This window comes from Dicentrarchus labrax, unplaced genomic scaffold, assembly GCF_905237075.1.
Source record: "Dicentrarchus labrax unplaced genomic scaffold, dlabrax2021, whole genome shotgun sequence".
In the NCBI taxonomy this organism is placed as follows: domain Eukaryota; kingdom Metazoa; phylum Chordata; class Actinopteri; family Moronidae; genus Dicentrarchus; species Dicentrarchus labrax.
Window position 1 is genome coordinate 12,736,554 of NW_026136703.1, and position 12,559 is coordinate 12,749,112.

Genomic DNA, 12,559 nt, shown 5'->3' on the forward strand with positions numbered 1-12,559 from the left:
TGTGTGTGTGTGTTTGAGCGTGTGTGTATATGTTTGGCAGAGGCCATGTGTACTTACCCTCCCCATTGTTTTTACTGCTACCAGACCGGCCATTTGTTCTGAGGCACAGACTGTGCTCTGTGTACTTTTGAGGGCTATTGCAGCTATAGGGTTTGGTTGCATTTCCTCCCCCATTTTTTTCCCTCCCCCCCAATCTCCTGTTCCTCTTCGGTGTCTAGTCTGCTCAGTAATTCTGGGTTTTGTTTAGTTTTTGATGGGAGGGGGGTTAGTTGAACGTCTGGTGCTGTGGGAGCAGTGGCGCAGGCCTCCTAACACCATCACAGGGTGTTCTGGCCCGCTCCACTTCATCAGATCTGAGGGGGCAGACCTGAGCCAATTAAGAGCAGGGAGAACAGGCTGCTGTCCGTCTCACTGCGACCCACCCCCTCATTGCTTTGATCTCTTGCACGCTACACAAAACCAGAGCCAGAACACTTTACCCTCTCTGTGCAGGCAGTGGATGACAAGGCTTGTCCAATTATTACAATCTGGTTTTGACGTTTCTGGGTAATCAGACAAAAAGATGACAAATTACCTCTATCTCATTCCATCTGCCCACATCACAGCTGTTACTAGAACTGGTTTTAGTCAGGGCAGTCAGGACTCAGATATTTTCTTTTGCTCATTCCAATACACTAAGCTGCCTAGTCCGTTGTTCAGAAAATGTTTTCACGGTATCATTTGGTTAGTGAAGCCATTAAATTAAGTGGTTAAGAAAACATAATTTTTTTTTATAATTGTTGGATGTGAAGAAGGCTCCTCTCTGACTGCTTCAACGTTGCTTTTTTTCTTGTTAATCGCACCTAGAGATTATTAAAACCTAAAAAGGACAAAGTTACCCTTTGATTAAACTGGTCACAACTGGAAGAGTTATGCAACCTCTGACAAGCGGTCATAAGTAGACATTGCATTGTTTTAAAAGGTCATAAGTAGAGCTGGGCGTTAAAACAATTAATTTGAATTTCCTTTTTAAAATGATGCAGAAAATTGCTTAATCATGAAATCGTGATTTAGAGTACAAATGTTATAATGCAGGGATATACAGCTGTAAAGGACTCTGTAAAACAAGCCCAAATCCATTTAAGCCACTCATCTAAACAACATGTAGTCGAATCATTTTCCCATAATATCCTATACGAGAAGTAGGGCACCAGTGATAAGTCATTACAGATGTGATTATGTTTTAACACCACCAAAGATATGGTGTCTTTATTTTTAAGAAGAAAAAAAAAAGTTTAATTGCATATTGGGTGTGTTTGGAGATTATAATTTTAGACCATATCTCCCAGCCCTAGTCAAAAATGCTGTGAATCACTGGTTCAAATAATGTTTGATTATTTGTTCCACCTTGGCAAGAATAGAATTGTGGTAATTGTGTTTTTTTGGCACAAAAGTAATTAAATGAAGATGTGGAATACCATTTACAAATAAAGAAACCCATTCAATGTTATTGTGGGCTGCAGATTCAGACACATAATCTGTTTTCTTTTTTCAAAATAATATTAAGGTTTTCAAAAACTGCTTTCAAAGAATTCACCATCTTTGTGTGTCCTCAGGACCTCCACGGGTGTCTGAGAAGGTTGCTCATAGACAGTCAGCACGGCTCGGGAGCGACATTAAGCTGCCATGTCCAGTGGAAGGAGACCCTCCGCCGCTCATAATGTGGACCAAAGACAACCACAACATCCACAGTGGCTGGATTCGTTTCCGTATCCTCCGCATGGGCCTGAAGATCAAGGAGGTGGAGGCAGACGACACGGGGACCTACATCTGCAAAGCCACCAACGGCTTTGGCAGCGTTAATATCAACTATACCCTCATCGTCATCGGTGAGTGCAGATGGATCGTTTGTATAACCTGTTGCTCTGCAGCATTGTGAGATTAGATCATCGAGGATTTTAAGATGTGTCACTCTTGTTAAAAACTAAAGCTCAATTCAGCGTCTTTAAAATATGAAGTCACCTGTCTGGTATCTCAAACCAGAGACCGTGGCGGTGAGTCAGTCTCCTGATTTGTACGACCAGAGCACTTCATCTTCCGCTGTTTTGAAGCCATATTTATAACACTTTCCTGCAGTGTAAAATATCACCACAGTTCAAATGTTAAAAGACAGCATCACTCACAGAGGTCGAGGTCTAAAACAAGTGGATTTATGGAGGTTTAGTGGTTGATCCCTTCAACTATTATATGTGTTACAGCCCCTACCTCTCTCTGCCCAAAGTCAACAGCGGCACGGGATATTGTTTCATACCCCTTCATCCTCTGTGACTCAATTGGATCTCAAGCTCTTCCTTTTCCTTAGGCTACACTCTGTGGAGGCAGGAGGTCTGCAGCTCCGCAATAAGAAACACATTCGGTGTAATAGTGCCGGTTTGTCTTCAGACTCTCGCACAGCTCTTGAATGGGGCCTGGAGGATTAAGCGCAGGCTGATCGAGTGTGTTACTCGTTTGTGCATGTGCATACAGTGCATTTCCTCTGCGCGAGAGCAGAGCATGATGAATGAGCGGAGTGGAGCGTGAAGGCTGTGTTTAGTCTAATTACTCTAAGATGCCTAATTAGGGCCAGAGTCTGTGCTCTCTCTCTCTTTGCCTCGCAGGAGGAGCTGCATCCTGGTCTTCTGACAGCCAGGCTTTAGAAGAAGAGCCATAATCAGACAGATGTGGAAAACACAGAGCACTTCAGAAAACTGTGCTTTTTGTAGTAAATCACGCTCATGAGTTGAGAATAGACAGACCAAAGTTTATTTTAGGGTCCCCCTTAATATGAAGTTGCCAGTGAGTTCAAAGAGAGGGTGTCTGCTGATTGTGCTAAAATAAAAGGTTGGAGATTGAGGCAGGGAGCCAGCTATAATGTCAAGGTTACAGTTATATAGTATCAAAGACGTGGCTATGTCTGTGTCTGCATTTCACTTAAAAGGCACTCTGAGTTTTTACATACACTGAACCCTTCTTTGTGGAATACATCCAGAATCAATCATGTGAGGGATGACAACATGTCATTTTAGGTTTGTTTCAAGGCTCCGTTGATTGGATACGGTCACAATCCTTGGTGAACTTAGATGTGACAGATTGAGTCGTAAATGCAGATTCTTCCAATGGGTAGTGGAGTCAATGTGAAAAGAAACAAAAAGCAGCCAAATACATCGGTAGATATTTTTATTTAAACTCACACTTTTGTTTTTTGACATTTGAGTTTTAATTGATTTTAAAGAAAGGGTTTTCTACATGGCGTCATCACTTTGGGGTCACAAGATTATAAATTATTACAAGATATGTAGAAAAATAAAATAAACTAAAAAAAAAGGCAACATTTTTGGAAGAACATTTATGTGTGCTTACTGGAGAACATTTACAGTTGAAACATTTGAAATAACTGAAACGCAAACGCAAAATAGTTGTAGGTGAAGTGGCAGTCGAAATATAAATTCTGAAATAAGTTCAATTAGCCGTTAAAATGGAAGTGCTAAAAGAAGTTGAAGTTTCAGTTAAAGGTGGGATCACTCATTCTGGAAAAAGATAGTTGATTGTTGAGTTTCATTCCCAAAGCATCAGTATTTGACAACCTGGGAATGAGACTCAGCAATCAACTATCTTTCTCCAGAATGGCTGACACCACCTTTAAAGTGCGAGACCCGAATGAAGTTAAAGTGAAAGTGTCAAAAGTAGTTGAAGATTCATTTGAAGTTCAAGCATTGAAAGAAGTTCAAATATTTCCTTGACCACTGGCCTCTTTAAACATGTGAAACAGCTTATTTTTTAAAATAAAGTATTTGTCTCTGCAGTAGAGCCAAATACTGTACATAATTTTGATAAATTAAAGCCAGCCTACACTCACACACGCATTCAGGGAGCACACACACACAATTAGCCAATTAATCTCGGTGATAGATAACAACTTTTTCCCTGCGGTGTGTTTATGTGACAGATAATTTGTCTGGTTTGGCTTCTGCTGCAGTGCGACTGAGTGAGAATGAAGACTTCAATGAAAACAGTTTAAGACTGCTGTGATGAAGCTGGCAGGGATCGCTGGGAGATCAGTTCAACCTGACTGCATGCGTTGCTCTACTCCCACTCGGTGATTACGTTAGGAAAAAAATACCATTGGAAGTTCAATCATAAGTCTTTCTTGGAAGCATATTTCCATGAGATTTTTATCAGGACTGTTTTTGCCCTTTATGGAGTTACCTAGAGACTTTCTGGCCTGACTCTTAATCCTGAACTGGTTTACTTGTCCTCTGGTGGTAGTGTGTGCGTGACAGACCGACTCGAGATACTAAACAACCAGTCAACATTTCACAAGAACCCCCCCCCCTTTCTGCTCTCTTGTCCGTCATCCCATTAGGCACTGGCAGGCCATCACCACAACGTTTGTTTTTATGGGTAATTGCTCCATCAGAGCTGCATTGCATTCTGGGTGCCTTCTTTTTGCCACAAAGATTAGGGGGCCTCATTGTCAAAATACTTCCAGGATTGGAGTCATCTTAATGCAGCCAAATAGTCTGCAATTATCATGAGCAACACTTTCCATTAACGTTGAATCGCCTAATTGTTAGCCATTTTCATTAAGTTGCGTGCAGTTGACTGTAGTGACCTGCTGGGACTCCTATTATGTTGGTAAAAAAGATCAGAGGAGAGAGATTATTTATTTGAGACACTGTAAATGAGGAGTAGCTCCCAGCATAGCTCCTCACACAGTATCCATCATGTCAGTTTATTATTTTTACTGGATCGCAGAGGGAAAAAGTAAGAGAAGCAACTGCAGTCAGTTATAGTGCCGGTCAGGGGAGAAGGGTCAACGAAATCCTGGCAGCTGTTCAAGTTCAAGGCCCAATGTGGAGAGTATAACTTTTTAAACATCGCCTGGGACCCGGCAGAGAAGCCAAGCATAAGAAAGACAGTAAGATAAAGAGACAGCGAAGACATGGGGTGAGATTGGAGGTGAGAGAGTGAGGGGTTTTGCCGGGTGATGTAAGTTGGGGGGGGTGTTCCACTGTAGCTGGAGAGATATCCCTCCTCCCATCTGCCAGTGGACAGCCTGTCCTCCCCTGAGCTATCTGAAGAATCTGGTCAGTCAGTGCAACATGGCGCCTCCTCAATCCCTCCAGCTGGCTGTTTGGGCCCTGTTTGGGGTGGTCTCTTGACAACTGGCCCCCATCACCTCCCAGCACCCCCACCAGGATAGACCGATGCATGCAGCAACCTCTCCGTCCTCAGCTGCTCAGGCTACAGCAGGCTTCATATCAGCATTAAGATGGGATTGTCATATTAACATTTACAGTATTGGATTTTAATGTTTATGTCTGCACAGATAATATATTACAGGGCTAATACACGGCTGGCAGCACTCATTATGTATACATGGAGATGTTGGCTCTCGCAGCACATTTTTCATTCCGCTCCTCTCAGGAGATGCCGTTAGGGCCAACTGTTGGATAAACTGCCCTGTGTGTGACTGATCACATGTGGTAGCTGTTTGGAGATTTCCAGAGTGTGATGCAAGGCCACTGCGCTTAACTTTCCCTGGACATTACAATGTCCCCAACAACATCTGGAGCTCATTGTGACCTCAAATCATCAGGCCTTTTCCTGTGATTCAGCTGGCACAGGAGGCCAGCAGGGAGAGCGTGTGTAGTGACCTGTTTCCTGTGGCTGGATTTGTGAATGAAGTGGAAGGGGATGGCGTCAGACCCTAAACACTGTAGGGAGACCATGAATGGATCTAAGTTGTATGGAAGGAGGCTGATTGCATTTCAAACAATTTGATACGTTCTCTCGGAGCATTTTCTTGGATGTTCAAGCACTTGAATCATGACTCTTGTAATTGAATTTCCATTTGTATAATGAACCTTTGATTTCATACAATACATCAAGTATAAGGATTTTTGTTTGATCACCGATTCCATAATATGTTGCAGCTTTTATTTACTTTCCAGTACACAAGCACAGGCCTCTCATATATTTAGAGGCCCCTCTGTCGCTCCTCATCTATTGATTATAATATTTTACAATGTTCCAAAAATAACAATCATTTGACAGCCATACCTTGCCCCTGTCTGCAGTGTAGTGAGCTAACATTGTGTAAAGACAATAGTGGCAAGGGATAGCTTTAACAGGAGAGACATATAAAGGGTGCCATTGTTCCCTAGAATTGCCAAAAACTAGAGAGGAAATAGATTCAGGGAAAAAAAAAAAGTCAAAACGAAAACCCCGGCAGTGTGGGACCATGTTCTGTTTGGATTGGGAGGTTCAGGAACCGGCAGGAATGTGGAGAGCCCAAGTGAGCAACAGAGAAATATTTCTTCCAGTGGAGGCTGTTTTTTAAAGGAATGGGTTATTATAGTTGGCCAGTTAAACCCCTTCAAATAGCCATGACATCACGGCTGGGCTTGGTGCTGCAGGGGACAAACAAAGGAGGGTTTGTACCCAGAGAACCCTAGAGAGCTTTGAGGGTTTCGGGGGGACTCGGAGGGAGGCAGAACGTGGGGGTTAGAAGTCACATCTGGTCTCTTTACCTGACCCAATCAGGCCCTGAGAGGGAATCAAGTGTGCCAAACAGCATCTAGAAAAATCCAACTTGAGGCGGCACTGAACTCGAAATCAAAAAGAGGTATAAAAAGGTACAGAACTGGCTGGAAGTTTTTCCATTTTGTATTGTTATTAAAACATAGTTACCTTGGCCTTTACATTGTGATATTGTGTTTATCTTCCCCTTGACTTACGGTTGTAAAGTGTTAAGTTAAATGTTAAGAATGACGTAGACTACCATGTCTAATGTGAAGTGTCACCTCAGTAGTATTATATAAAATCATTTAACAGCAGTCGTCCTCCAATAATCATCTGCTTAACGTCTCCTGCACAGAGTGGCAGTTATTGGCGAGGAACCTGATCTGCTCTGTTAATTCATCAATGCTTAACTCGAAAAGTCGATACGCATCACAAACCGTCGATTAGGTTTCACTCATTATATTTTCTCTAAGCCCCGTCTTAGCTCCACTGCATGATGTCAGCCAATGACATAAACTCCACAGCTGTCTCCTGGAACTGGGCTTATGAAAACTTATCATATTACTTCCAAATGGTGCAGAGTATGACCTGAGCATGCACCCCGCTCAGAGGAGCCTATCTATAAATGCAAAATTTACTCAGATAGAGCCAAGAACACTTTGCTGGACCTGTTTGGTGTTGGATCGCTGCCATAAGAGCTGTGATGGCGACACTGTCAACAATAAAGAGCGAAATTCAAATGCAACGTTAATGCGAGCTATAAAAGAAGGAATATACTGACAATATTAAAGTGTACACTGTCCTTAATACTGCTATACAAACTGGAAAATGCATTTGCGTTGCAGTTTAAAGCTCCATAAAATCACATAACGTTTTTTTATCTTAAATTTGGGGAAAGAAAATACAAAATGTTGTTCTGTGACATCTCTAATTGAGCAGCTATTTGGTATCATCAGCTCAACTCAAATGGGCAATCTTTATACTATAAAAGTAAAGCTGTAATTGGATCGCCTCATATAATCTACCACCCGCTTTTACAACTTTTAAGTCATTTTTGCAGTTTGCATTCTCTGCTGCAAGATTTCCTTTATCTTCCACTGTTGACAACTGTTGCTCTGCTGTGTTAATAGACGACTCAGGTTCTGATAAAACTGGACCAGGAGCAGCCGATAGAGCGGAGTCTGGCCCGGGCGCCGATGGCTTGTCAGAAAAATATGGTAAGAGCTCTGCTGGAGTGCTTTCAGTGATGCAGTGGTAAATTAAAGGACCATAACAGTGTTTCTGCAAGTTTTATCCTATTTACTAAAACAATCACATTCACTTTACATCACGGCTAAACATATTCAAACCACGCTGCTGTTTTTAGATTTTTGGATGTATTTCACCCCCGGGTACTCATTGGGCCCCTGCATTACTTTGAAACTGCACCTTAGACAAATACAGACTTAAACAAGTTACAGTACTCTGCCATTTGATTTTCATGCCATACAGAAATGAATAAACATCAACTGGTGTCTGGAACAGAAAGAAAAACAAAAACATCTTATAATGTAAAACATTACAGGATGCATTTGAACTGTATATATGATTTGTAGATCAAGGTCCAGTCTGATAAGTTACTATATGTTTCTTCTTCTCTCCCCTAAAGTGCGTCCCCGCTTCACCCAGCCCGCTAAGATGAGAAAAAGGGTGATAGCTCGTCCCGTTGGCAGCTCGGTGCGGCTCAAATGCATGGCCAGTGGAAATCCTCGACCGGACATCGTGTGGCTGAAGGACGACAGGCCGCTGACGGAGCAGGAGGTCGGCGAGGGCCGTCAGAAGAAGTGGACTCTGAGTCTGAAGAACCTGACGCCAGAGCACAGCGGCAGATACACCTGCAGAGTCTCCAATCGGGCAGGGGAAATCAACGCCACTTATAAAGTCGAGGTCATACGTAAGTATCCCACAGAGAGGCTGAGCTGTACGCATACCAAACATATTCACCTGGAAATATCAATGTTAACAGATGAGGCAACGGTAATTAATTAAAATGATTACTGCTGTTTGCATGGATCATTTCGTGATCTTTTGTACATTGCGGCAGGAAATTTAAAAAGCATAGGAACTGTAACCTTTAAAAAAAAATCTCTCTCTCTCTGATCTACCTACTCCTGACGTCTGATTGCGATCAGCAGGTCTTATTCATATCCTTGCTGCATGGATGAATGTGCTTGTGTAATCATGTATATGAGAAGCATATTGAGGAAGCAGGCTTGAGAGTGAGGGCTTGTGCCCTGGTGTTTGCACAGGGGGGAGAGAGGGAGAGAAAGAGGCTGTTCAACTCGGAGACCCTCCACCCAATCTGGAGCTGATTAAAGCCCAGCTGTCTGCCAGACCCACTGCCCCCCCCCCATGAGAAATGTGTGCTGTACAACCAGGAGCAAAGAAAGAGAGGAAACTAATCACACATACTTCTTGTGTTACATGTGGTATTCCTCCCTCTCTGTCAATTATAAGTTCTAAGCCGGAGGCTAATAATGGTATGGACAACTAAGACCTCTTCTATCCACAGAAGGGCTGTCATGTCAAAAGATGCCTGTGTGACAGTTTTCACCTGTGTTTTTATGCAGAGAGGACAAACTCTAAGCCTATTTTGACGGGCACTCACCCAGTCAACACAACGGTGGATTACGGAGGCACCACGTCGTTCCAGTGCAAAGTGAGGAGCGACGTCAAGCCGGTCATCCAGTGGCTCAAACGCGTGGAGTCTAACGAGGAAAGCCGCTACAACTCCACCATCGAGGTGGGAGACCACCGATTTGTGGTTCTGCCCACGGGGGAGGTGTGGTCACGACCCGACGGCTCCTACCTCAACAAGCTGCTCATTACCCGTGCCAAAGAGGAGGACGCTGGCATGTACATCTGCTTAGGCGCCAACACCATGGGCTACAGCTTCCGCAGCGCCTTCCTCACTGTGCTGCCAGGTGAGGGCTGGCGAATGTGTGTTTACTATGTCGCACCGCTACAGCAGCAGGATGTGACTAAGCGTACTGCAGAGCAACAAATCAGCAGCTTGGACGAGGATCTGTGCTATCAGTTTGTGTATTTTATGCGGTTGTTTATTTTTAGGAATCTGCATTAGTGCACGAAACACAATAAAATCAGAGGAATGTTTAACTGAAATGAAAGCGATACTGCATACATGTCAGGGAAAAGTAAAGAGGACTGATGACAACAAAGCAATCTTAACTAGCACAAATGTTTTGTTGTTTTATGTCAGTTTTGATATGTTTTGGACTTGTGTTATTCTCCACCAAATATGTATCATCCATCAACCTGACTAGAGACATTAGCTTGTTTTTTAGGGGTTTTAGTTTTTTGCTTTAGCTTCTCTGCACTTAAACTGAAGGAAATCAATGAAGGAGTCAGTATTCGAGAATTGAAATGATAAACCAATTCATTAATTAAAAAGAGAAAAGTTTTGATCGATTTTGATGAAAAAATCTGCCAAACATTTACAAATTTGAGGTTTTATATCAGTGTAAATCAAACATATTTCACTTAAGCTTATTGCAGAGCTGTCAGTGGCGTCTCACGGTCTTCCTCAGTGGATGGAATTTGGTTGGTTTCCATCCCACAACGTAAGATAACAGATGGTCGTATATGAGAAGACTGAATGATTAAAACATCTTCGGGCTGTCGTTCAGACATTTTATTGACTAGATGCTGAATCCAAAATTAATCAGCTGATTCATTTATAGTGAAAATGATCATTTATTTTAGGCCTCAAGCACTTCACCTGTGTATTTAAACAAGCTCTTGGCAACAGAGTTGGAAACTTGTTTTGATTTTATTTTGGCCCCCTTCTTTTGCAGACACGAAGCCTCCCATCACGCCCATGTTCTCGCCAACCTCCAGCTCCCTCCCCTGGCCTGTCATCATTGGCATCCCTGCTGGAATAGTGTTCATCTTTGGCACAGTGCTGCTGTGGTTCTGCCAGAGCAGAAAACACTGTCCCCCTCCCAGCGCTCCAGCGGCGGCTGCACAGGTACTGCAGAGCTCCCACCGACTGCCGTATCGAGAGCGGGACCGGGGCTGCGTGGCTCCATCCTCCAGCTCCTCCAGCCCAGAGAAAGACTGCATGAGCTCCATGAACTACGAGGAGTACCTGGCACAGCAACAACTCCTCCTCACCCAGGGAGCACCAACAATCCCCCCTAAAATCTACCCCAAGATCTACACTGACATTCACACACACACTCACTCCCACGTGGACGGGAAAGTACATCAGCATCAACACATTCATTTTCAGTGTTAGCCTCAGTGCCAAATATCTCCCACTGACACTGCTCCAGTATCTCAGAGGGACGATGAGCTGTGGACCTGAACAGCAGCTCCTGAGCGACATTCACCTGACATTACTCTTTTTCTCTCATAGCTGGAGATTTCTGGGAAGAGTGTGCATGTGGGGAAAAAAAACAGTGGCCAGTAATACACACCTTGTGTTTTTACATCCAAACTTCCATATTTGGTGCTCATTTTTTACCTGTCAGATCCTCACACCACTAAAATCCATGAATCCTTGTTGTGCACTTAATACAAAAAGGACAAGGACTCTTTTTTTTTTTTGCAGCGTGTGAGTTTAATAGCAGCTATTCAGGCCAGCTGAAAGTTCTTCCTCAGCAGTTGAATTTTGCATTTTCCTACTTGAGGTGTAGCAGAAAGTGGAGGTCGGGTTTTACCTTTCACTTATTCAGCTGTTGGAGCGCAGAAGCTTTGTGTGTTCTGCCTGGTAATGAAGAAAAAATGGTACTCAAGATTTACAAAGGGGGCTGGTTTTATGCTCCTACTCAGGTAGTCCTTTTGTTTGTTAAAGATGCATAATGTTTGGAATGCTGACCACTATCCTTTACGTTACCTTTCTCCATCCCTCACTTTGTCCTCCGTTAAAAGTGACATAGATAGTAGACTGGTAAGTTTTTATATCCTTTTTATGGCATGCAAACCTTGCCTAAGACTGCAAGGGATGGAAGAATTGTGTTTCCATGTTATCTGAATTGGTCTTCATTAACTTTTAACATTTTTTTTTGTTAGGTTCCCATCATCAGTCAGTAGCATGTTGAGGTAAACCAGCAGAGGATGACATTATCCAACCACAGTTTATGAAGCTGTAGTCATTTAAAATCAGATTGAGTCATGAATATTTAATTTATTTTGCTAAAAAAATGTATCAAAGTTTATTTTTCAGAATAAGGCGTTTTACATATCTATGTAATGTTATTAAAGTATACTATTGTTGTCGTGTATAGTACATTTTGAGTACTTTGTCACCCAGTTTAATCACATTTAGTTCATGCCAATATTTAGGTATTTCTGTATGTAATTGGTTATATTTGACAATCTTGTATGATGTACTCTGTTCAAGCTCAAAAACTAAATCATCTAAAGTGTGATGGTTTGGCAGTTTTGATTAAATGACCTAAAAGGAATTAAGTTACATGCTTCACGAAGATGAATGTATTTGTTCAACTCATGAATATCTGTCTGACAGTAGTTTGTTCTTGGCGTAAAAGCCCTTGTGAATCAGATAACAATACCGGTGGCGGTTACCCGTCCTAAAACATAAGGGCTGGGTACAGACAGGTCAGCTTTCTCTTTCTTTGAGCAAGTTGAAGTGTCTGCTGAGGGTGACACAGAGGGCAGCCAGCAGAGGGACAGAAGTTGCTGGGATGAATGACTGAATAGATACCACACAGACACAAGAGCAGTCTCACAGTCCCTTTTTAGATGAGTGATGGCCCCTGCAAGACTACACCGAGTGACCAGCATCTCCACCCCCCCTCCACATTTAAAGTGAATTGACTCCCTCCTCCACCTCCCCCCCTGGTCCGCACTACCACCTCATTCAGCTCCAATCTAGGTAGGATTTCCTTTCACCGTTTAGGAAGTGCATTGTCCTGCTCTGGGAGTGATGTGACAGGACCCTGTGATTGCTCAGGAAAGAAGGGGAGCATTGTGTCAGGTGAGCTCTTGTTTT

The 12,559-nt window shown here is 42.9% G+C and overlaps 1 protein-coding gene across 1 annotated transcript in view; it reads left to right on the top strand.

Moving 5' to 3' along the window:
• LOC127352668 (fibroblast growth factor receptor-like 1) overlaps positions 1 to 12,011 on the top strand; it is a 28,383-nt gene extending 16,372 nt beyond the window's left edge. Inside the window, exons 3-7 of the mRNA XM_051381238.1 lie at positions 1,596 to 1,868; positions 7,674 to 7,760; positions 8,192 to 8,476; positions 9,153 to 9,506; positions 10,398 to 12,011. Of these exons, the coding sequence (XP_051237198.1) occupies positions 1,596 to 1,868; positions 7,674 to 7,760; positions 8,192 to 8,476; positions 9,153 to 9,506; positions 10,398 to 10,840 (1,442 nt within the window). The 3' untranslated portion in view covers positions 10,841 to 12,011. The remainder of the gene's footprint in view (positions 1 to 1,595; positions 1,869 to 7,673; positions 7,761 to 8,191; positions 8,477 to 9,152; positions 9,507 to 10,397) is intronic.
• The last annotated feature ends 548 nt before the right edge of the window (positions 12,012 to 12,559 follow it).